At 40.1% G+C, this 26,010-nt stretch overlaps 1 protein-coding gene across 1 annotated transcript; it reads left to right on the top strand.

Moving 5' to 3' along the window:
* Window positions 1-1,043: 1,043 nt before the first annotated feature.
* Window positions 1,044-25,924, top strand: MED1 (mediator complex subunit 1). The gene is made up of 17 exons (XM_035027014.1): window positions 1,044-1,259; window positions 3,361-3,467; window positions 6,425-6,503; window positions 8,979-9,033; window positions 9,137-9,269; window positions 9,951-9,979; window positions 11,900-11,971; window positions 12,611-12,685; window positions 13,157-13,230; window positions 14,192-14,281; window positions 15,379-15,490; window positions 16,535-16,659; window positions 16,915-17,033; window positions 18,036-18,237; window positions 20,775-20,870; window positions 20,983-21,088; window positions 22,458-25,924. Exons 1-17 carry the CDS (start codon window positions 1,235-1,237, stop codon window positions 25,705-25,707), a joined length of 4,749 nt encoding a protein of 1,582 aa, XP_034882905.1. The 5' UTR covers window positions 1,044-1,234; the 3' UTR covers window positions 25,708-25,924.
* Window positions 25,925-26,010: the final 86 nt, after the last annotated feature.

Raw genomic sequence — 26,010 nt, 5'->3', positions numbered from 1 at the left:
CAGACACTGCCAAAGATTTGTTATTGAATTTACACTGCTGTGCCTGCTCACCTCAACTGTAGTTATCTGCTGGAATGTTTTGGAGGATGTTTGAATAGCATTTTTGAAATGTGGCAAGTCTGAGACTGAAAAGCCAGTAGAAATCCACTAAATATCCTTGCAGTGAATTAGGTAAAATCTAACTTTAGAGCAGTTATTTTCAAAGATGTGTTTGGAAAAAGAACATTAAAACAAAAACAAACAAAAACCAAAACAAACAAAAAACAAGCCTTGACTATGTTAAGAACTTTGAAGGAATATTAGCTTTGTATTTTAGCCTGGTTCTTCAATTCCCGTGGCCACAAAAAAAAAAAAAACATTACTTAAAATTTCTCGTGTGGATTTACTGATAGAAGAGACAGGACTACACATTCTTTGTAGGATAGAGTACAAGCCAAACTGCTTGTTTTTACTATGATTACAAAATAGGGACACTACCAATTGTGATACACCTTGGTATATGATTAAAAGCATCCGGTGCTCTGAACTGCTACAAGTTTACTTTAATCCAAAGGTAACCCTAATACCAAATCTCCCAGATCTTAAAAAAAAAAAAAAAATTGGAATTGCGTGAGAAATATTTCTGAAATTTGGGGAAAAAATTAGGATATGGGAATGAAGTGAATTGGGCTGGCCTGGAACGTCGTGTTACAAAGAGCCAATATAATTTTAATTTTTCCATCTAGTATCTCAAGAAATAGTATTATCTTTAATAAAACATTTCTGATACCAATATTCTTTGAAATACTAGTCTTTCAGTAAAGAGATCCCGGGATTTTAATTTACGAACTCCTTTGCCATTCCGAAGCTGAATCAAGCGCTGACAGCAAACACCATAACTAGAAGCAGTAAGTCTGGAGACAACCGAGCGCTAAGGGGAGGCGTGATTGGAAAAATCTCGCGAGAAGCACCGCATTCACTATTTTTCGCGATATTTTGGTGCCCAGCCTTTTTCCTCTCTCTCGCAGGATCACGGTTAATCTCGCGATATTTGGGAAGTTCCGTTGGGAAGATGGCGGCGGCCGGGAGCACCCTTCTCTTCTTGCCGCCGGGGACTTCAGACTGAGCCTTCCCTGGAAGAGTGGGAACGGCTGGTGCCCTGCGTCCCGGGAGCCCGAACCAACTTGGTTCCTTCGTTAGTGGTGGGGAAGGGCTTATCCTCTTGTGTAGGGTTCAGGACCTCCCCACCGTCGGGATGAAGGCTCAGGGGGAAACCGAGGGTGAGTGACTTGAGGGGGAAAGCAGGGGGCGGGACACAGCTTGGGGGAGCCAATCTGTGAGAGGAGCTGGGGGGCCGATGCCTCCGCCGGGGCAACGTTCCCGAGGTCGTGGAGTCCGGGAGGCGGTATAGCTTCTGACTGTGCCTTCCTTGGTGATGGAGGGCTCTGACTCTGGGATGATGTGGGCTCTCAACTTCTGTGAAGGTTTCCTGCTTAGCTAGGGACAATCAGTTGGGCCTCAGGACATTTTCAGCCTAAAGTTGATGGAAGACCAGGCGAGTGAATCTAAAACCTACTTACATCTCGTTTCAGAAGAGATGTCTGAATAATGACATTAAAAAAAATAATACAGAGCTGTGTGTCAAGTATTGAAGGATGTTTTGGCGTTAGTGAAATGATTAGGACCTTATGATTGTAACAGCCAGTAGTTTAATATTTAATAGAATGTCACAATGTTCAGATTTTGTACTATTGTATATTTGTAAAATGCGTTGAATTTCATCCTTTCAGTGCTTGGACTAACTTAAACTGCTGAAAAAACAACTTTTCTGTGGAACCGTACTTAGATTCTCTAAAGTTCTACACTCTTAAATGCTTCCTTAGTATTTTGGATATAGTTCTGTTAATAAGGATCACTGTATTGATGTTTACCCATCCATCTTCTCCACTTTGAGCTTTGTTAGATCAGGGACCTTGTCTTACTCATCATTATGTAGACCCTGGCACAAAAAGTGTTTGAGCATTCGTGTGAAGTACTTATTATCATCGAGGAAAAGGGGGGTGGGGAGTGTATTTTAAAGGAGAGGAAGAAGAAAGGTTTACTCCTTGGTTGCAGAGGATTGGTGAGTGTAAAATGGAAACTCGATGAGGCAGGAATTTTGTCTAGTTTGCTCATTTCTGTATCCCCAGCATATAAAGCAATGCTTGAGTGAGTGAGTCTTGAAAGTGGAATTGCCAACAACGTGTCCAGAACTGTAAGCTGGCTGAAACAGCCCCAAAACTGGTTTTCCAGAAGATGAGGACATTGGAGAAAGGAATTTGAATCTTGATTTAGAAAATGTCACTGCCTTAACTCTGATTGGTGACATTCTATTCATCTTTCAATGCCAACATCAGCTGTCACCTTTTCTGTAACATCCCCAGGACTGATAATGAACTTTCCTTTTTTGCGTTTCAATTGTAATGTGTCTCTGTTTTTAACAGCATATCTCATTTTGCTTTCTGTGATGGTTATTTCCACTTTAACTTATGCACACCCCCTCACAGATATCATCTCAGGCGTATTGTGTGTTTTTGCACTGCCAGGGTCTCTAGAACAGGTCCTCGCTCATACTAAAAAGTATAAGAATTAGAGGAAGGATCAACTATATTTCAAAAGTAAAAATTTTAATAAAAATAAAAACTATAATTCAATAAGAAAACTAATAAAAATTCAAAAATAAATAAAAATCAACTAAATTTCAGTAATAAAAATTAGGAGGGCTGGAGAGCATAAGAGCTGTTCAGTCCAGGAAACTGAGGACTTTTCTATCTTTCTCTTACCTCTGCTGGAAACTCATCCTTTAGTCATTGACATATTCCCTATCCATATGGTTTTAGTTTGAATTCAAACAGGAAAATTTAAAATGGCAAATACAGCCTGTTTTCTTGATACTACTTCTACATTGATCTCTTAGAATTATGTCAAAAAATTAAGAAAGTCTGTATTTCACATTGAAAACCAACTAACTATAGTAAGGCCATGTTCAAATGTATGTTCTACATATATCATGCAAGGGATTTCATGCATATCATGAAATGATTTTGTCACCAAACATAGTCTTGATCCTGAAACATAATTAGAGGTGGTTCTTTTTTTGGTTTTCATTAAAAGACTGAATAGAAATCATTTATGTTCTATGGTGTTCATTTTGATTAGACCCCAATTTCTGCCTTCTTGTTATTAAAAGTAAAGTATTTGTATATTTTGAAGTAAATGGCGTTGAAAAATATTTTAACTGAGTTGTTACCAGGATGAAGTATGGGGGTTTCTTTTGCAAGAAAAATTGTGGAGGGTCTTGAAAGAAGAGTTTCTAATGCTGTTTTCTAATTTATATCGTAGAGTCAGAGAAGCTGAGTAAGATGAGCTCTCTCTTGGAACGGCTCCATGCAAAATTTAACCAAAATAGACCTTGGAGTGAAACCATTAAGCTTGTGCGTCAAGTCATGGTGAGGATTATGCTGGTGGATAAAGTGTTGTGCTTAGATAATTATTTAATAAGCTAAGCTCCCTCTGTAGATTTTTTTCAAACTAGTTATTATAGTGTGTCCTCAGTTTTTGTTTGTTTCTTTAAGAGAGTGTGAGAGCGTGAGCGGGCAGGGGGGTGCGAGGGCGGGAGGTTCAGAGGAAGAGAGAAAGAGAGAATCTTAAGCAGGCTCCTTGCCCAGCACGGAGCCCGATGTGGGACTCGATCTTATGACCCTGAGACCATGCATGACCTGAGCCAAAATCAAGAGTCAGACGCTTAACCGACTGAACCATCCAGGTGCCCTCAGCCACTTGATTCTAATGAGATAGTATTTTCATTGTATCTATACTACTAATAGAGTTTGCAACTGATTTTTTTTTTTTTTTAAGATTTATTTATTTGACACAGAGAGAGGGTGCGCACAAGCAGGGGGAGCAGCAGAGGGAGAGGGAGAAGCAGGCTCTCTGCTGAGCAGGGAGCCCGATGCGGGCCTGGATCCCAGGATCCTGGGATCATGACCTAAGCTGAAGGCAGACGCTTAACCAAGTAAGCCACCCAGGCGCCCTGCAATGGATTTTTTAAGAAGATTTATTTATTTATTTTAGAGAGCATGTGAGCATGGGGGGAGGGGCAAAAAGAAAGGGGGAGAGAGTCTCAAGCAGGCTCTGTGCTGGGCTCCATCTCACTGAGATCATGACCTGAGCCAAAACCAAGAGTTGGATGCTTAACTGACTGTACCACCCAGGCACCCCTAGAGTTTGCAATTGATTCTTTTTTTTTTTTTTTAAGATTTTATTTATTTATTTGAGAGAGAGAGAATGAGAGAGAGCACATGAGAGGGGGGAGGGTCAGAGGGAGAAGCAGACTCCCCGCCGAGCAGGGAGCCTGATGCGGGACTCCATCCAGGGACTCCAGGATCATGACCTGAGCCGAAGGCAGTCGCTTAACCAACTGAGCCACCCAGGCGCCCCTGCAATTGATTCTTAATTAGCTTCACCTGTTCATTCTGTCTACCTTTTCCTCTGTAGTACTTACTTCTTGAGTCATTTACCACTATGGGGAGACCTTAAGTGAAAGTTAAGTGGAAGACAGGGGGTAGGGCCTAGCTGTTAAAATTTCATCCATATGATTCCAGTAGTAGTCAAATGATGTAGGAAAACTTTACTTCTATGATTTGACCTCTGCAATGGTTATATGGATGTGTTCACTTTGTGATAATTCATGGATCTCTTCACTTAAGATTCATATACTTTTTTGTATATATGTTATACTTCAATGAAAGTGCCCCCTTCTCCCCAACAAATCTTACTTTGGGTCCAGAGTAAGTTCAGTTTAGTAGATGTATTAGTGTTTAAAATGATCATATCAGTATAGCCCTAGCAAAAGAACTAAAGTTGCTGTCAAAAGACCTATATTTGAGGTACTTACTACCTATGTGACTTTGGACAAATTATTGACTCTCTGAGTTCCCTCATCTGGAAAATAGAGGCACACAATACCAGTTTGCTTTTCTACATAGTTTTGTTGTACGAATCAGGTGAGATAATGGATATTACAGTGTTGTGTTGCTGAAAGATTTCTGTAGGGGCGCCTGGGTGGCTCAGTGGGATGAGCGTCTGCCTTAGCTCAGGTCATGATCCCAGGGTCCTAGGATTGAGCCCCATGTCAGGCTCCCTGCTCAGCAGGGAGCTTGCTTCTCCCTCTCCCTCTGTCTGCTGCTCCCCCCTGCTTGTGCATTTCTGTGTATTTCTGTAACTGTAAATTTGACAAATGTATGTATATCCCTGGCTGAGGATTATGTACATAGAATGTGGGTTTTTGTTTTGTGTTATTTTATTTAATGCCTTAAATAAAATAATGGCAGTTTTTCCTGTCTGGGGATTCAGAGGTTGTCATTTTTATACTACCAGGTAGCCATATTCTAGTTTGAAATATGTTCTGTAAATGATATTGTCATTAGAGAGACATCATGAGATAGAGGAATTCCAGGTGGCTACTAAGACCCTCTCATGGGGAACCAGTGTTTTGGTTTGGTTTCCATAGCCTCCACTGTCTACTTCTCACTTTGCATATTCGGAGACCTGATTGTATTGGTGTATTAAGACTTTGAAAGTTTTTCAACAACTGACATAGTAACAAAATCTTAGTAGACTAAAATGTAAATCAGACTGCCAGTTTATTAATTTACCACAGAGGGTTTATCTTTCCACTTAGCAAAATATTTGTATGCACCATCCAGAGCAACCCCTTATCTATTCAAGGTACAAGAGAAGCCCGATTATTAGTCAGATGTTTGTTTTATGAAGGTGGAATTAGAACAAAGAGATGGATTTAGGGCATTGAAAAGCCTGAAAAACTATCCTTTTATCATAAAACTTTCACATTTCTAGGGATTGGAATGTTGTGCAGGAAGAAACTTCCTTGGATAGGGTTAGAAAAACTGTCAAATCTTTTGCTCTTTGGGAGTCCCTTTTTCTGGACTACACATTCTATTTCTTAGAGTCAATCTAATTTTACTCAGGTTTGGTTTTATTTCTTAGATTACATGCGAATTACCTTGTTAGATTTGGGAATTGTCAAATCTCCTGAGCCACCTCATTAAACTTAGGATGTAGTTACTTCTGCAGGAGGCTTCAGGCTTCATTTATTATATTTGATTCTTCCTAATCTAAAATAAGATCTGGGCATACCTTTTTCTACCTTCATGTATATGGATATGGAAGTATCCATGTTTATGAACTTGTCCTCCTGTGGATGAATGGACAGAGTAATAGGAGTCTATAGATTATCTTGAGTATATAGAGAATATAGAGTATATAGACTACAGCATTTGGTCTGTAGATTATCCTGAAATATTACTACTAGGAGAAGTACATTTACCTGAAACACTGTTGGCTTGGTTAATTTCTACCTCAAATGTTTTCCTACTTAATACAGGAGAAGAGGGTTGTGATGAGTTCTGGAGGGCACCAACATTTGGTCAGCTGTTTGGAGACTTTGCAGAAAGCTCTCAAAGGTTTGTAAACGTGTTTGAAATATGCTTTCTTAAAACACCCAATTTTATAGTTACAGAAGAAATGTAAACCGAGATAGATCAACTTTCTATGCTAGGTGTTGTCTTACTTTCACTATGGAGTTGAGATGAGCTCTTACCTGAACTTTTGAAACATTTATTTTTAATCTATTTTGGAGGGTGATAGAGATTCAAAAGATAATTGATGGAGAGTAACTATAAGATAGGAGGGGAAAGTTCTCTTTTTTCTTCACATATTCTCTTCTAATTAACTCACAATAAGAAGATGGACATTTTAACTCTAATAAAAGATTTTTACATTGTTTATGGACAGTGTTTTCAGGAAAGCAAATAAAATTTAAATCATGAGCTTGAATATTCATGCTTATAATTGCTAGTTCTGTGTATTTTTGGGGAAAATTAAAGTAAAAACAGATTTTACTCTGATCCATCACAAATGAACCTGATTCAGCTGAATATTGTCGTCCCCCCCCCCTTGGGTTTCCTTTAAAATCTGAAGTCTGAGAGTGGGTTTCTACAACTCTCATCGCCCCTTCTAACATTTCCTTCTCTGATGGTTAAGAATCCTTGTTTAGTTCATTGAAATGTAGAGGATCCCACTTTTGCTTCTTCCAACTCAACACAGAGTCTCAGTCTTGAAAGGTAACCCTTCCCAATCTGTGGATATAACCATAGTATGTAGAGGCAGAGACTGGTACTTTTTTTTTAAATTGTGATAAAATATACATAACATAAATTTCACCATTTTAACCATTTTAAATTATAATTGAGTGGCATTAAGTACATTCACATTGTGTGTAGCCATCATCACCACTATCCATCTTTAGAACTTCTTCATCTTCCCAAGCTGAAACTCTATACTCATTAAACAATAACTTCTTCTTTCTCCCTCTTGTCAACTGTTGGTAACCATCATTCTACTTTCTGTCTGTAAGAATTTGTCTACTCTAGGGGCGCCTGGGTGGCTCAGTCGTTGGGCGTTCGGCTCGGGTCATGATCCCAGAGTCCTGGGATCAAGCCCCACATCGGGCTCCCTGCTCGGCGGGAAGCCTGCTTCTTCTTCTCCCACTCCCCCTGCTTGTGTTCCCTCTCTTGCTGTGTCTCTCTCTGTCAAATAAATAAATAAAATCTTAAAAAAAAAAAAATTTGTCTACTCTAGATACCTCATATAAGTGGAATCAAACAGTATCTGTCCTTTTGTGACTGGCTTTTCACTAGCATACTGTCTTCAGTGTTCATCCATGTTGTGGCATGTATCAGAATTTCCTTTTTTTTAAAAAAGCTAAATAATACTTTGTATGTATATACCACATTTTATTTCTACGTTCATCCATGAATGGACATTTGGTTTGTTTCCATCTTTTGGCTGTAGTGAATAATGCTGCTATGAAAATTTAATTTTTTTAAAAAGATTTTATTTATCAGAGGTGGGGGAGCCCAACCAGGGGGAGCGGCAGGCAGAGGGAAAAGCAGGCTCCCTGCTGAGCCTGATGCGGGACTTGATCCTAGGACCCCAGGATCATGACCTAAGCCCAAGGCATATGCTTAACCGACTGAGCCACCCAGGCATCCCTTGAATATTTGCTTTTATGTTGGTTTGTTTTTGATGTTAATCTTCCTTATTCTAGCATTAGCAGATACATTTGTCTTTTTGAAGTTAAAGATAACTTATCCCAGGGCGCCTGGGTGGCTCAGTTGGTTAAGCAACTGCCTTCGGCTCAGGTCATGATCCTGGAGTCCCGGGATCGAGTCCCGCATCGGGCTCCCTGCTCAGCGAGGAGCCTGCTTCTCCCTCTGACCCTCCCCTCTCTCATGTACTTTCTCTCATTCTCGCTCTCTCAAATAAATAAATAAATCTTTAAAAAAAAAAAAAGATAACTTATCCCAGATGAGCAATGCAAAAGGGAGAGGAGAATGGTCCAATAATTTTTTCTTTTCTTTCTTTTTTTTTTTTAAGATTTTTATTTATTTATTTGACAGAGACACAGCGAGAGAGGGAACACAAGCAGGGGGAGTGGGAGAGGGAGAAGCAGGCCTCCCGGCCGAGCAGGGAGCCCGATGCGGGGCTTGATCCTAGGACCCTGGGATCATGACCTGAGCCGAAGGCAGACGCTTAACGACTGAGCCACCCAGGCGCCTCTCAATAATTTTTTCAAATAGATCTTTTTTAAGTAAGCCCCGCTGACATGGGGCTCGAACTCACGACCCCAATATCAAGAGTTGCATGCTCTACCAGCTGAGGCAGCCAGGCGCCCCTCAAATAGATCTTTTTTTTGATCCTTACTACTGCCTAGATCACAGCTAAGTCTTACTAATGAACTTGTACAAATCATAAGCATTTGAACTATTGAATGTAATGGCTTGGAAGGATGTATACTCCTTAGGATGTTGCGGTCTCTGAAGAATAAAATTTAAGTATTTGGATCATTTTGTGATTTCCCTTTTTTACCTTCCTAGTTACATCTTTACCAGCAATGACTGACCGCTTGGAGTCTATAGCAAGACAGAATGGGTAAGTAGTCTATCTCAGGCAGAAGTATTTAACTTAGTGTTGACTTTGGGTGGCTTTATTTATGTGTCTTCTATTAATTTTTGTTTTGATTTGTTCCTGCTAGACTGGGCTCTCATCTCAGTGCCAGTGGCACTGAATGTTACATCACGTCAGATATGTTCTATGTGGAAGTGCAGTTAGATCCTGCAGGACAGCTTTGTGATGTAAAAGTGGCTCACCATGGGGAGAATCCTGTGGTATGTGTTGTTGATATTTCACTGGAATCTGTGGGGTTTACTTAGGGACATTAAAATGAATTGTTGGGGTTTGAAATAGCTTGGGTTTAGGTTTTTTTGTGAGCCACTGTAGAGATGATGTGATCGGCTATAATATCAATAGCTCTAGAATTTAGAATAACATGGGTCCATCTCTGACATCATCCAAAGGCTTCGACAAGTGGAGACACTAGAGGAACGCTTTCCATTTCATATCAACAAACATGAGCCGCATTTGAACAATAGGTGCTGGGGATACAGAATTCCTTAAAGTTCCTATCCTCAAAGAGCTAATAATCAAGGACAGATAATCTTATACATAGCTAATGTCTCTGAAAAAGCCTGTAATAGAGATGAATGTTTAATGTGTGTAACCAGTTGAATATGGACTCCAAGGATGGCATTAAAGGGAGGTCCTAATGTTTTAAGCTACTGAAAGTTGATTCCTTTATAAACTAGTTCATGTTTTGATCTTTAATTTCCCACCCCAACCCCATGGTTTACTAAGTAGGAAGATGCTTTTTGATTATCTTAATAGAAGGATTTTCTGTAGTTTTATGTTTTTGTTATAAAGCATGTGCTCTTAACAAAAGAGAAAAACTTTTGATGTCTTCAGAGGCCTTAAAGTAGTTTAAGGTTTTAACGTGATTTCTTTAATTTCAGAGCTGTCCAGAACTTGTACAGCAGCTAAGGTAAGCAAATGACATTTATATTCCCTGATATTGTCAGACAGTGCTGTTCTTTATAGCTAGTCTTGAGGCTGGTCAAAAGTTACTCTCCTAAGGAACATATTTATTTTCTTGGATCAGGATTTTTCAGAGTCTATATTTGTTCACTTTCAGAATTGACTTGGCTTCTTAACCTACTCCGTCTATCCCAGGGTTTCTCAACCTTGGTAGCATTGACAGTTTGGATTGGAAAATTCTTTGCTCTAGGGGGCTGCCCCGTGCATTGTAGGATGTTTAACTACATCCTTGGTCTCTCCCCATTAGTTGCCATTAGTATCTCCTGACCCGTGACAATCAAAAATATCTCTTGATATTGTCACATGTTCCCTGGAGGGTGAAATCACTTCTGGTTGAAAACTACTGATCTAGCCTCAAGAATTCTGTGTGCAACAAAAATAAATAGAACCTAATTACTGAATCAGAGAAGGCTTGAGAAAATTGAGTCTATACCATGGAAAGAACTTTTTTCACTTTGAGAAAAGTTGTTTTACATTTAAGGTATATGTGTGATAAACTCCCATCATAGTAGAAGCGCTAGACATGAAGAGTTTCTTGGCAGTTGATGGCATTTCCCCCTGGATTATCCTTTCCTTTTAAATTGAGTGGAAATTTGCTTTCTGGATTTTGGGAAAGCCAATACATTAATTTTATGTCTTAAGTATAGCAAAGTTCTCAGATACTACGTGGAGATGTCTTAAGATGTTAATATTGAGGGAATAAGTTTTATACTTGGCCTTTGCAGTGATCATTTTAATGTGTTCATAGCCAAGTGTGCCACATTTGAACCACCTTTTAAAAATTGCAATGCAACATAAAAACAGCCTTTTTATGAGTTTATTGAATCAGTTAAGTCTAGCAAAGGTGTGTTGCCAGAATAGTCCAGAAAGCCAATATTTCTGGTTCTGATCTGGAGTAGGAAACTGCACCAGTTTATGAACTGGTGGTGGTTTAAAGTTAATTTGTAAGCATGTTTTGAAGTGGGAAGCTCAGAAACAATATTAGCCTTTACATGCTATTTTTAGTCACTTTGTATAGATGGTGATTTTAAGGTGGGGGCATTTTTACTGCTACTCTTGTTTTGTTTTACTGTCTTCATGGCATTTTGGGCAGTAAGTGTTGAATATATGCTCAGTAAATGCCTGACCAAATACCTGACATTGTTAGGGCAATTTAGCTTTAAGAGACTTTTTTTTCTTTTTTTTTAAGTTTGAAAAAGATACCGAGAATTAGAATTGTTGAGTTGTGTTGGATTCCTGAGCCTGCCCACAGAACCCAATTGACTAAGAATCCAAGCCTGAATATTGGGTTCTAGGATGCGAGGGGTCTAGGTAGTAGTTCTTTTTCCTGGGGCAGGTCTCGTCATAGGAACATTGTAGAATTTGTGGTTTGCCTCCACAGTACTCACCTCCTTTTCTCTTAGTCTCCCCTCTCCCAAGTGTTCATTTTCCTCTTTGCTTTTAGGTTGCCATATACATACATGCAAGTGTTCTTTCTTTCCAATTTACTTATTTCCATTTCCTCTCCAATCAAAGGTTTGTTTTCCTCACGACATCCAATCATCTCAGTTACATATTAAGAGGAAAAGAAAGTGATTTATTTAAACCAAGTCTCATTACTTAGGATCAAATTATTGTAGTATAGGAATTATTAGGTCTTTTTGACATTTTTTATAGTGCTTACAAGTACCTTCTCTAGATAAATGGGATAGAGAAAGGAAAACATTTCATTTTCTTTTGCTACTTTTGATTAATTCTAGAAAACTTTGGGGGAAAAGAGTAAAGCAAATTATTAAAATTAGTTTTATGTAGCCATGGTTTTTGGCACTTTGCATTGAGTAGTAATTGTATGTTTTATTCTCCTCCCTCTCCCCTGAATTCCTTATAGGGAAAAAAATTTTGATGAATTTTCTAAGCACCTTAAGGGTCTTGTTAATCTTTATAACCTTCCAGGGGACAAGTAAGTATTTTTAATTTTGTTTTTGTTGGAAAAATCAGTATAGATGTAAACCGTTTTGTGCTTAGAAATTTGCCAAGTCTTCTGCCCTATCTTATTTGTGATTTCTTCTCATACTGACAACCTATAGCTTCCAACTTCATATCTTTTGAAGGTATTTGAAATAAATAATTTCTGTATTAATGGATATAATGCTAACAGAGACTATAATCCTTGAGATGTCTTCAACATAATTGATTTTTAAGCTGAAAAGAAATTAGTGGTTGTGGAACTGGCTCATCATTTTTATTTTTTATTTATTTATTTTTAAGATTTTATTTATTTGCGAGAGAGAGAATGAGAGACAGAGAGCATGAGAGGGAGGAGGGTCAGAGGGAGAAGCAGACTCCCTGCTGAGCAGGGAGCCTGATGCGGGACTCGATCCCGGGACTCCAGGATCATGACCTGAGCTGAAGGCAGTCACTTAACCAACTGAGCCACCCAGGTGCCCCATCATTTTTATTTTTAACCTACCTGAGATTCTGTTAACTAGCTTGGCTCTTTGAAACAGAATTGCCCTCTAGGCTATGTTAATGTTTGTATGTGTGTGTATATGTGTATTTTTCAACTATTTAACTCTTGTTCTCTTCATCTACTTTCTAGCAAACTGAAGACTAAAATGTACTTGGCTCTCCAATCCTTAGAACAGGATCTATCTAAAATGGCAGTTATGTATTGGTAAGACTGGCTAAGGTGTCAATTCTATATGACTCTCTGGATACTTTGTTCTTAAAGCTTTTCATCTAGGGGGTTATTAGGGTCCCATATTATAGACCCATATTATTATATATTTTATCTATATCGTATATCTTGCCCATCTTTTTTTACTTCCCAAGTGATTGCATTCCATTTTCTCAGTATGTCTAAGTTGTTGGTTGATATTCCATCAGTTTTATTTGAAGTCTTGTCAAACCTGGCCTCACGTCTGATAAATAATAGTCTAGTTGTAATTTTTGTTCACCATATTACAAACTGTTTTACATGTGTAAATAAGCTCTTTACCTTGAAAATGAAATACAATTGCTATATGTCCAGTTATAGGACAAGTTATTAAGATTGAATTCTAAGACTTTTAACAGCTTCTCATTAGCACATTGTACACTAATACCTTCAGGGCTTTAATACAAACATAGATAATTTGTCTCATAGGAAAGCAACCAATGCTGGTCCCTTGGATAAGATTCTTCATGGAAGTGTTGGTTATCTTACTCCAAGAAGTGGGGGTATGTGATCCTACTTTGCTTACTTTGAAAATTATTTATTTATTTAAGATTTTACTTATTTGTCAGAGAGAGAGTAAAAGTAGGGGGAGTGGCAGGCAGAGGGAGAAGCAGGCTCCATGCTGAGCAAGGAGCCTGACGTGGGACTCGATTCCGGGTCCTGGGATCATGACCAGAGCCGAAGGCAGACGCTTAATGACTGAGCCACCCAGGCATCCCTGTTTTTATTTATTTTATTTTATTTTTTAAAGACTTTATTTGTCCGAGAGAAAGTGAGAGCGAGAGAGAGAATGTACACAAGCGGGGTGGGGGGGGGTGGAGAGAAGCAGGCTGCCTGCTGAGTAAGGAGCCTGATGCAGAACTCGATCCCAGGACCCTGAGATCATGACCTGAGCTGAAGGCAGACGCTTTACTGACAGAGCCACCCAGGCATCCCTATTTATTTATTTATTTTAATTAATTAATTTATTTGAGAGAGACACAGAAAGAGTGGGGGAGTGCACATGCGGGGGGAGGGGCAGAGGGAGAGGTAGAGAAAATCTCCAGCAGACTCCCCACCGAGCACAGAGTGGAGATCATGACCTGAGCTGAAATCAAGAGTCGGTCGCTTAACCCACTGAGCCATCTAGGCACCCTGAAAAATGTAAAAATGTTTTATTTTAGTTAAGGGGTGATTACATTTATACCTTGGGTTTATAAGCAGAGGGAGAAAATTACCAGTCACCTGTATATTTTTAAATGGTTTCTAAGGTGTTAACACCTGCCTTCCCCCAGTTACATTTTTAAATTGTGAAGTAAATTATTAGAATCAATACTTACACTTCCATCATATTTCATAAGTTGTTTTGGAGCATGAGTCCTCTTATCTATGGAATTATTTTCTCATACACAGTTTTGTAAAAATGGGAACATTTTTATTTGCAGTTTACCTGATAAAAATAGTGATAAGTTTTATTTTGCATAGGTCATTTAATGAACTTGAAGTACTATGCCTCTCCTTCTGACCTGCTGGATGACAAGACTACATCTCCCATCATTTTGCATGAGAATAATGGTAAGACTTTAACTGAAAAGCAACTGACGGTTTGGTTCAGTGTTTTAAAAATACTTAAAATAATTTGAATGCCTGAGCCTGGTTGTGTATTTCCTGATTTGCTACTTTCTAATAAGTTTGCCATCATACCAAAGTTCACTGTTCCTATCAGATTTTGCATCTGATTCTTACACACACACATACTCTTAATATATACACATGTATGTGTACACATACATAATAATAAAAGCTTAACAGGTGCTTTTGAACAAGTTGAATGAATGAATGAAAAGGTATAAACCATTTGACTTGAAATAATCTCCTTTAATCATTACTTCAAAGGTGAAGAGATTAGCCAATTTACTAAAGAATATAATAATGGATGTTGTTTCCTATTTGCATTTTTAAAATTTTATTTCTCATTAGAAGAATGAGAAAACCCAATGTGGGGCTTGAACTCACAACCCTGAGATCAAGACCTTAGATGAGATCAAGAGTTGGATGCTTGGGGCGCCTGGGTGGCTCAGTCATTAAGCGTCTGCCTTCGGCTCAGGTCATGATCCCAGGGTCCTGGGATCCAGCCCTGTGTTGGGCTCCCTGCTCTGTGGGAAGCTTGCTTCTCCCTCTCCCACTCCTCCTGCTTGTGTTCCTCTCTCGCAGTGTCTCTCTGTCAAAAAAATAAATAAAATCTTAAAAAAAAAAAAAAAAAAGTCGGATGCTTTACCAACTGAGCCGCCCAGGCGCCCCTCTATTTGCATTTTAATACACTAAAACAATGAAAAATGGCCTAATACCCCATTTGGTCCCCTTGTAACTTAGTCATTGACTATCCTATAATCCTAATTCTATTTAAATGCATTCTGGAATTGGAGAAAATAATTAAGTGTTGGTAATGAACCTTTAAAAATTTTTTTTTCTTTGGACTGCATTGTGTTCTGTATTTTATATACTGACAGAAATATTGGTTGTAAAAGGTAGTTTCTCAAATTTCTAAGTCATATAGGTATTACAGTATCTGACAAATTATGCAGAAGTTAGCCTGTTTTTTGTTTTTAAATGTTAAGATCCTTGTAATTTGTGTTACTTTGGAGAAAACCCTTTTTCTTTCCTATTCTCAGTTCCTCGATCATTGGGCATGAACGCATCAGTAACAATTGAAGGAACGTCTGCTATGTATAAACTCCCAATTGCACCATTAATTATGGGGTCACATCCAGTTGACAACAAATGGTAAGTTAAGTATAATTCTGGCAAGGTTCATTTTTTCAACTTCAAGCCCAGTACGAAACAAGTATTACTTTGACTTGCCTCTTTCCTCACTTGACTTTCTAGAGATTGGCTTTTTATTTTATCCATTTAATTTCTCTTTTCAGTATCTATTTGAATGTTCCTTTCTGAAGTCTGCTTATAGAACACATTGTCTATCCTGAGAGAGAGAGAGAGAAGAACTGTACTAATTCCACTGGTTTAATGACTGCTTTTTTTTCTTACGTTATCATGGGACTTCTCTTGACTGGAGTAATAACTAGAGACTCGAGATAGATGCTTGATTAAATACTTTAGGGTTAATAAATAGGATGTTTTGGAACTGGGGAAAGAAAGTTGAAAGAGTGAACTTTTTTTTTTTTTTTTTAGATTTATTTATTTAGGGGCACCTGGGTGGCTCAGTTAGTTAAGTGACTGCCTTTGGCTCAGGTCATGATCCCGGAGTTCCAGGATTGAGTCCCACATTGGACTCCCTGCTCAGCGGGGAGTCTGCTTCTCCCTCTGACCTTCCCCCCTCTTGTGCTCTCTCTCTCTCAAATAAATAAAATCTTAAAAAAATATATTTTATTTATCATTTATTTATTTGAGAGAGTGTGTGTGCACGCACGCGAGCAGGGGAGAGGAACAAGTAGACTCCACACTGAGTGTGGAGCCAGACGCTGGGCTCAATGTGGAGCTTGATCCCACAGCCCTGAGATCATGACCTGAGCTGAAATCAAGAGTCAGATGCTTAACCAATTGAGCCACTCAGGTGCCCCAAAAGTGAACTTTTTTTAAAACATTTTAATTATTTGTGTTAAGTAATCTGTACACCCAATGTGGGGCTCAGACTCATGACTGCAAGATCAAGAGTTGCATGCCCTACGACTGAGCCAGCCAGGTGCCCCAAAAGAGTGAACTTTTGATAGACTTCTGTTAAATGATACAGACATGTCTAAGAATGGGTGTTTAGATTTTTCATTTTTATATCAAGTCAAAATCCAACCCACACCCTTCTTTTTCTTGAAGGACCCCCTCCTTTTCCTCCATCACCAGTGCCAACAGTGTTGATCTTCCTGCCTGTTTCTTCTTGAAATTTCCCCAGCCAATCCCAGTATCTAGAGCATTTGTTCAGAAACTTCAGAACTGCACAGGTGAGTTTTAAGTATCAAGAGCTAATTCTTGTTAAAAATGTGAAAAACAAACTTCAAATTCAGATGATCTTCGACCTCTTTCAGTCTTGTTTTCAAAAAAGTACCGATGGGTATAAATGTCATAGTGCTTTGTACTAGTAAATGCTTAGTAAGTACTTTTTCAATAAATGGATGAATGAAATAGGAGTCATCAAGGGAAAACTGAGCTGTCAGCATTTTGATGTCATTACGATCATTATGTTCTTGTTTTTCCAGGAATTCCATTGTTTGAAACTCAACCAACTTATGTACCCCTCTATGAACTGATCACTCAATTTGAGCTGTCAAAGGACCCTGACCCCATACCTTTGAATCACAACATGCGATTTTATGCTGTAAGTAAGGCTCCATAGATTGTTGTAGGTTATTTTTGAACCCAAGATCAGAATCTTCCTTTATAGGATTACTGGGTCAGAAACATTCTTTTGGACTACTGGATCATTTCCTAGTTCCTCATTCAGGCAGGAAATTACAGAAATTTCTGAAACATAGTGAAGAAAAAGCATGAGCTTCCAAGTCAGGAAGTAACAATGTACATTTCATGGCCAGAATTTCAGATGAAATTCTCTTAATGGTATCCTGAACTTTTGTAAGTTTGTAAGTAGATGTTAAGAATTCCTAATGTTTGGGGTACCTGGGTGGCTCAGTTGTTAAGCGTCTGCCTTCGGCTCAGGTCATGGTCCCGGGGTCCTGGGATTGAGCCCCACATCGGGCTCCCTGCTCGGTGGGAAGCCTGCTTCTCCCTCTGCCACTCCCCCTGCTTGTGTTCCCTCTCTCGCTGTGTCTCTTTCTGTCAAATAAATAAATAAAATCTTAAAAAAAAAAAAAAGAATTCCTAATGTTTAATTCTTTCAAGTGTCATGAGCTTATAATCTGAAAAGGTCCTTCAAGTACATATAGAGAAGAAAGTGCTAGAATGAATAAATTAAGAAAGGTTCCAAAACCTCATCTGGACTTGAATTTATTTGAATGTTTGAGGATAATCTAGACTAAAGTAGTAGTTTCCAGACTCTGTGTTACAGTTATAACAAGGTGTTTTATTAAAAATAGAGATTTTGCACTTATGGTTTAGGGGCCTCTTTTATACAAATTTCTGACGTAATTTTTGTTAGTTAGGTTAGGAAACCACTAATAGAACATTTATAGAAAAGGGGTCTTTTCAGCCAAGTTAGTAATTGGCATTTATAACATCAGCTGACCAAAGAAATCACTGTGGAGTTTTATTATTCACTGAGAAACTGCTGCTGATTTTTGAGGAATAGGGGTTTTTTATATTTTGTGGTTGGAGCACCATGGGTGAGTAAATAGTGTTCATTTCCTTTGTCCTTTTTGCCCAGGCTCTTCCAGGTCAGCAGCACTGCTATTTCCTCAACAAGGATGCTCCTCTTCCAGATGGCAGAAGTCTACAGGGAACTCTAGTTAGCAAAATCACCTTTCAGCACCCTGGCCGAGTTCCTCTTATCCTAAATCTGATCAGACACCAAGTGGCCTATAACACCCTAATAGGAAGTTGTGTCAAAAGAACTATTCTGAAAGAAGGTATTGCCTTTCCTTTTAATATACTTACTGGCAAATGGAGACTCTTTGTTCTTGTGGTTCTCTAATTTGGTGGCTTATATCTCCTGTGGAGCTTTTATAACTGGTTTCCATTCACAAGTGAACTGAATTAGAACCTCAGTGGGAGGAGTTGGGAATCTGGTTTAAGCTCCACATATAATTATGATGGAACTAATCCATAAATTGGCATTTGGAAACCACTGTTTTTTTGCAATGGACTTACTCTTTTTCTGCATACAGTGATATAGTTAGGTACCTACAGGCCTGAACCTTACAGTAGGTATAGAAGGTAGAACTTGGGATGCTGTGGGGAGAGATGATTTGTTTCTTTCTTTTTTTTTTTTTTTTAAGGCATCTCTACACCCAGTGTGGAGCTTTTATTCACAACCCTGAGATCAAGAGTTGCATACTCTGCCAGGTGCCCCAGAGACGATTTCTTGAGATTTAAATTTTAGGTTGTTAGGACAGTGCTTCCCAGCTTTTAGTCCTGCCTGAGTATGTTTCCTGTCCCCATTCTTTGGGGAACTTAAGCATATAGCCTAAAAAGGGTTAAGACCCATGCCCTTTTTTCTCCCTAGATTCTGGAATGCTGATATTTTTCAAACACAGTTTGCTGTTAGAATCCCTGATGAGACTTTTGGCTGCTCTAGTTAACTGTAATTAATTTTTTACCTTAGTTGTAAAGCACTTCAGTAATAGAAATGTATTAATGCGAATGGCAGGCAAAAAGAAACAAGGAAGGCAAATCAGGAGATCTCTTTTTTGGGAATAAGAATTGCTTTAGAGGGGTGCCTGGGTGGCTCAGTCAGTTAAGCATCTGCCTTCACCTCAGGTCATGATCCTGGAGTCCTGGGATCAAGCCCCATGTCGGGCTCCCCACTCAGCGGGGAATCTGCTTCTCCATCTCCCTCTGCCCTTCCCTGCTGTGTTCTCTCTCTCTCTTGCTCACTCTCTCAAATAAAATCTTAAAAAAAAAACTGCTTTAGAAATGAGAAATTTTAGAGAGAGTGATGACACTGAGCATGTGCAAGTGTGCTTATGGCCCTTCTATTTCATGTATTTGAATCCTGGGAGAATTCTCCAAGTAGTTTCAGGGCATCTAGAAATTAGTTTTTGTAAGCCATTTATGAAGTTAGTCCTGCAAGATGCATGCGTTTTCCCAAGAAAGTATGTGATCCTTGTCTCTGGGCTTCCAGCATGTTTGGCTTAGGAACCTATGATGATAGATATTATATGTATATTTGGCATAAGGATATCATTTTATTTATTTACTCATTTATTTATTTTACAGATTTTTTTTTTTATTTTAGAGCCCTAGCAGGGGGAAGGGCAGAGGGAGAGGGAGAGAGAATCCTTAAGCAGACTCCCTGCAGGACCCTGAGATCATGACCTGAGCCAAAATCAAGAGTCGGCCGCTTAACCAACTGAACCACCCAGGCACCCCAAGGATATGATTTTATTTTATTTTATTTAAAGATTTTATTTACTTATTTGACAGAGAGAGAGAAAGAGAGAGCACAAACAGGAGGAACAACAGGTGGAGGGAGAGGGAGAAGATGGCTTCCTGTGGAGGCAGACGTTTAACCGACAGAGCCACCCAGGTGCCACCCCAAGGATATAATTTTATTTATTTATTTTTTTAAAAAAGATTTTATTTATTTATTTGACAGAGAGAGACACAGCGAGAGCAGGAACACAAGCAGGGGGAGTGGGAGAGGGAGAAGCAGGCTCGATGCGGGGCTCGATCCCAGGACCCTGGGATCACAACCGGGGCCGAAGGCAGATGCTTAACGACTGAGCCACCCAGGCGCCCCAAGGATATCATTTTAGATTATAGCCCCTACATCCATGCTTACCAAACTATGGGCCACATAGCTAACATCTGCAAACACTGATAAAAAGCAGGGTTTATGGCAGTGGTTCTGGATGTCTTATCAAATAGAATGAAAAACTCTTGGCCATGTTTATTTTCATAATTCACTTTCAAGGCAAGGCATTAATATCTGTCAAGGTCTTTAACAATTTAGGGATTAAGTGGTCTTCATTTTAGAAAGTGGAAGTTTAGTTACTTCTTTGGAGTATTTATAACATCAGCTGACATATTTTTTGGAATCTGATTCCTTCTGTCACCTGTGAATGATATAGTAGGCTTTACGTGTAAAAAATATGTAGGATTGGGGTGCCTGGGTGGCTCAGTCGTGTGCCTTCAGCTCAGGTCATGATCCCAGGGTCCTGGAATCAAGCCCCACATCGGACTCCCTGCTCAGCAGGGAGGCTGCTTCTCCCTCTCCCTCTGCCCCTCCTCCTGCTTGTGCTCTCTCGCTAGCTCTGTCAAATAAATAAATAAAAAAATCTTAAAAAAAATAAAAATAAAAGTTAACTTACCTAAAAAAAAAAGTGTGGAATTTAGTTTCTAAGGAGACAGAGAATTTCATCCTGTATACTTAGGGATTATTATTTACTAGTGTCTAGTCTTATATTTGGTTGATTATTTTATGATCCTTTTCTTTGCCTTTTAGATTCTCCTGGCCTCCTCCAATTTGAAGTGTGTCCTCTCTCAGAGTCCCGTTTCAGCGTATCTTTTCAGCACCCTGTGAATGACTCCCTGGTGTGTGGTGAGTTGTGAGGGGGCTAGCACTTTTCTTAGCGCAGTAGTTTGGTCCCTTTATCTTCTTTTTGAAGTCAGAAGCTGAATTTCTCTCAACTCCTGTGTATTTTGTCTTTCAGTGGTAATGGATGTGCAGGACTCAACACATGTGAGCTGTAAACTGTACAAGGGGCTGTCAGATGCACTCATCTGCACAGATGACTTCATTGCCAAAGTTGTTCAAAGGTAGCACTGGCCCTTTTCCATCAGAGTCCAATTAAGAGATGTATAAGGAACACTGTTTTCAGTATTAGAGTGAATGGGAATTTAGGAGGAAAGCATTCAGTCACTGCTTTGAATTCACATTTCTGTGTTTTGGGATTCAAAAGTAATGTGAGCTTTGGTTTTTTAAATATCATGAGAGTAATAGGAAATAAGGTAGGTAACTTTAGGTCCAGTATTAGGGTTCTTTTAGGAGGGAGACAGCTGAAATAAGATGTAGGTTTTGTTGTTGTTGTTGTTGTTGTTTAATTTTGCATCACTTTTTAACATATGTAATATGTCATGTGGTGGCATGTGGGAAGATAACTTAAGCCAGTCAGCTTCCCAGAAATATTAATATGTAATTTTGAGATTTTTCTAGAATAGGTGCTTGTGGCCTGTTTTATAAATAAATTTTATTGGAACACAGCTATGTCTGTTCATTTATATATTGTCTGTGCCTTTTTTTTTTTTAAAGAGTTATTTTTTTAGAGCGAGAGAGTGTGCAGAGTGGGGAGGGGCAGAGTGAGAGGGAGAGGGAGAATCTCAAGCAGACTCCCTGCTGCATGGGGAGCCTGATGTGGGGCTTGATCTCAGGATTCTGAGATCATGACCTGAGGTGAAATCAGGTCAACCAACTGAGCCACCCAGGTGTCCTTATATATTGTCTGTGGTGCCTTTTGAGCTAAGATGGCAGAATAGTTGGACAGAAACCATGGGATCTTCAAAAGCCTAAAATGTTACTGTTTGGTCTTTTAAGAAAGGTTGCTAAAATGTTCTAGAGCAAAGTGTCTTCTAAAATGTATTGTTAAATTTATCTGTAAGATAAAAAGTGCTTTGCTTTAAAGTAATCAAGATTTTATACCAATAATAGCATCTTTCACGGTATAGCTTTGGGATGATCTAAGTCATCAAGGTTTAGAATTTGATGGTTCAAGAGATTATTCTAGTGGTTCATTAATTAAGATAAATAGCATATCCCATTAATCACATGTGAAGCCCGAAAAGGAAGATATTTTCTTACTGAGTTCATTACTATCAGTTTTTAGTTCAGTATGACATCTAATTTGGGCTCTTGTTTGTGGTTAGTTGGGTTTTGGTAGTGCCTCAAAAGAGGTTGAGAGTGCCTACTGGTACAGATTCTTTTTAGAATGAATTTGCCCAAAGCTCTGGCATTTTACAGAACTATTTCTGCCTTTCGGGTTATTTGCCTTACCTGAAAATTGCCTACTGCAAACCTCTGAGGGCATATCTGAATCTCAGGCAGAATTAAAGCCTGTTTTCCCAAGTAAAAATTGTTTTCATTCAGCAGCTAATACACTGCTAACTTTGTTTTTTCTATCTTATTTTACAGATGTATGTCCATCCCTGTGACGATGAGGGCTATTCGGAGGAAAGCTGAAACCATTCAGGCCGACACCCCAGCACTGTCCCTCATTGCAGAGACAGTTGAAGACATGGTGAAAAAGAACCTGCCCCCGGCTAGCAGCCCAGGGTATGGCATGACCACAGGCAACAACCCAATGAGTGGTACCACTACACCAACCAACACCTTTCCGGGGGGTCCCATTACCACCTTGTTTAATATGAGCATGAGCATCAAAGATCGGCATGAGTCGGTGGGCCATGGGGAGGACTTCAGCAAGGTGTCTCAGAACCCAATTCTTACCAGTTTGTTGCAAATCACAGGGAACGGGGGGTCTACCATTGGCTCGAGTCCGACCCCTCCTCATCACACGCCGCCACCTGTCTCTTCGATGGCCGGCAACACCAAGAACCACCCGATGCTCATGAACCTTCTTAAAGATAACCCTGCCCAGGATTTCTCAACCCTTTATGGAAGCAGCCCTTTAGAAAGGCAGAACTCTTCTTCCGGCTCACCCCGGATGGAAATATGCCCGGGAAGCAACAAGACGAAGAAGAAGAAGTCATCAAGATTACCACCTGACAAACCCAAACACCAGACTGAAGATGACTTTCAGAGGGAGCTATTTTCAATGGATGTTGACTCACAGAACCCCATCTTTGACGTCAACATGACAGCAGACACGCTGGATACGCCACACATCACTCCAGCTCCAAGCCAGTGTAGTACTCCCCCAACAACTTACCCACAACCAGTACCTCACCCCCAACCCAGTATTCAAAGGATGGTCCGACTATCCAGTTCAGACAGCATTGGCCCAGATGTAACTGATATCCTTTCAGACATTGCAGAAGAAGCCTCTAAGCTTCCCAGCACTAGTGATGATTGCCCACCCATTGGTACCCCTGTTCGAGATTCTTCAAGCTCTGGGCATTCTCAGAGTGCCCTCTTTGACCCTGATGTCTTTCAAACCAATAATAATGAAAATCCATACACAGATCCAGCTGACCTAATTGCAGATGCTGCTGGAAGCCCTAGTAGTGACTCTCCTACCAATCATTTTTTTCCTGATGGAGTAGATTTTAATCCTGATTTGTTGAACAGCCAGAGCCAAGGTGGTTTTGGAGAAGAATATTTTGATGAAAGCAGCCAAAGTGGAGATAATGATGACTTCAAAGGATTTGCATCTCAGGCACTAAATACTCTGGGGGTGCCAATGCTTGGAGGTGATAATGGGGAGACTAAGTTTAAAGGCAATAGCCAAGCTGACACAGTTGATTTCAGTATTATATCAGTGGCTGGGAAGGCTTTGGGTCCTGCAGATCTTATGGAGCATCACAGTGGTAGCCAGAGTCCTTTACTGACTACTGGGGACTTAGGGAAAGAAAAGACTCAAAAGCGAGTAAAGGAGGGCAATGGCACCAGTAATAGTAGTCTGTCAGGGCCAGGATTAGATAGCAAACCAGGGAAGCGCAGTCGGACCCCTTCTAATGATGGCAAAAGCAAAGATAAACCTCCAAAGCGGAAGAAGGCGGACACTGAAGGAAAGTCTCCGTCTCACAGTTCTTCTAACCGACCTTTCACCCCACCTACCAGTACGGGTGGATCCAAATCTCCAGGCAGTTCAGGAAGATCGCAGACTCCCCCAGGTGTTGCCACACCACCTATTCCCAAAATCACTATTCAGATTCCTAAAGGCACCGTGATGGTGGGCAAGCCCTCCCACAGTCAGTATACCAGCAGTGGCTCTGTGTCTTCCTCAGGCAGTAAAAGCCACCATAGCCATTCTTCTTCCTCCTCTTCCTCCTCTTCGGCTACCAACTCAGGCAAGATGAAAAGCAGTAAATCAGAAGGTTCCTCAAGTTCCAAGTTAAGCAGCAGTGTATATTCTAGCCAAGGGTCTTCTGGATCTAGCCAGTCCAAAAATTCATCCCAGTCTGGGGGGAAGCCAGGCTCCTCTCCCATTACCAAGCATGGACTGAGCAGTGGCTCCAGCAGCACTAAGATGAAACCTCAAGGGAAGCCATCATCACTTATGAATCCTTCTTTAAGTAAACCAAACATATCCCCTTCTCATTCAAGGCCACCTGCAGGCTCTGATAAGCTTGCCTCTCCAATGAAGGCTGTTCCTGGGACTCCCCCATCCTCTAAAGCCAAGTCCCCCATCAGTTCAGGTTCTGGTGGTTCTCATATGTCTGGAACTAGTTCAAGCACTGGCATGAAGTCATCTTCAGGGTTAGGATCTTCAGGCTCATTGTCTCAGAAAACTCCCCCATCATCTAATTCTTGTACAGCATCTTCCTCTTCCTTTTCCTCAAGTGGCTCTTCCATGTCTTCCTCTCAGAACCAGCATGGGAGTTCCAAAGGGAAATCTCCCAGCAGAAATAAGAAGCCATCCTTAACAGCTGTCATAGATAAACTGAAGCATGGGGTCGTCACCAGTGGCCCTGGAGGTGAGGACCCAATGGATGGCCAGATGGGGGTGAGCACAAATTCTTCTAGCCATCCTATGTCCTCCAAACATAACATGTCAGGAGGAGAGTTCCAGGGTAAGCGTGAGAAAAGTGATAAAGAAAAATCCAAGGTTTCCACCTCGGGGGGTTCAGTGGATTCGTCTAAGAAGACCTCAGAGTCAAAAAATGTGGGGAGCACAGGTGTGGCAAAAATTATCATCAGCAAGCATGATGGGGGTTCTCCCAGCATTAAAGCCAAAGTGACTTTGCAGAAACCTGGGGAAAGTAGTGGAGAAGGGCTCAGGCCTCAGATGGCCTCTTCCAAAAACTATGGCTCTCCACTCATCAGTGGTTCCACTCCAAAACATGAGCGTGGCTCTCCTAGCCATAGTAAGTCACCAGCATATACCCCCCAGAATCTGGACAGTGAAAGTGAATCAGGCTCCTCCATAGCAGAAAAATCTTATCAGAACAGTCCCAGCTCAGATGATGGTATCCGACCTCTTCCAGAATATAGCACAGAAAAGCATAAGAAGCACAAAAAAGAAAAGAAGAAAGTAAAAGACAAAGATCGAGACCGGGACCGGGACAAAGACCGGGACAAGAAAAAATCTCATAGCATCAAGCCAGAGAGTTGGTCTAAATCACCCATCTCTTCAGACCAGTCCTTGTCTTTGACAAGCAACACAATTTTATCTACCGACAGGCCCTCAAGGCTCAGCCCTGACTTTATGATTGGGGAGGAAGATGACGATCTTATGGATGTGGCCCTGATTGGCAATTAGGAACCTTACTTTTTAAGACAAAAGTAGCCAGAGAAAAACTAATAAGTTTATAGGCAAACCACCATAAGGGGTGAGTCAGACAGGTCTGATTTTGTGTTCAAGAATCTTAAATGGCATGGCTTTGACACCGAGCTGGGTGAATTTAGAAAGGCATAGCCAGACCCTACTAAAGAGACCATAGGGTTTGATTCTGGTTACCAAGAATCACTTTTTCCTTTGCCAGAGAAAAAAAGAGAAAAAAAAAAAAAGTTAAAATACTTGCTTATGAAAGGGAGGGGGTGGGTGGGGCATAGGGAGAGGGAA

The sequence above is a fragment of the Mirounga leonina genome, unplaced genomic scaffold (assembly GCF_011800145.1).
Source record: "Mirounga leonina isolate KUSES-001 unplaced genomic scaffold, KU_Mleo_1.0 Mir_200, whole genome shotgun sequence".
NCBI lineage: Eukaryota > Metazoa > Chordata > Mammalia > Carnivora > Phocidae > Mirounga > Mirounga leonina.
This window is presented reverse-complemented; position numbering and strand designations above follow the sequence as displayed.

Excerpts from the sequence above, each read along its gene's own strand:
- MED1 (XM_035027014.1), top strand. The coding sequence starts at position 1,235 with ATGAAGGCTCAGGGGGAAACCGAGG. Across the intron at positions 9,034-9,136 it reads TCTATAGCAAGACAGAATGG|ACTGGGCTCTCATCTCAGTG; the intron begins GTAAGTAGTCTA and ends TGTTCCTGCTAG. Across the intron at positions 18,238-20,774 it reads AAGAACTATTCTGAAAGAAG|ATTCTCCTGGCCTCCTCCAA; the intron begins GTATTGCCTTTC and ends TTTGCCTTTTAG.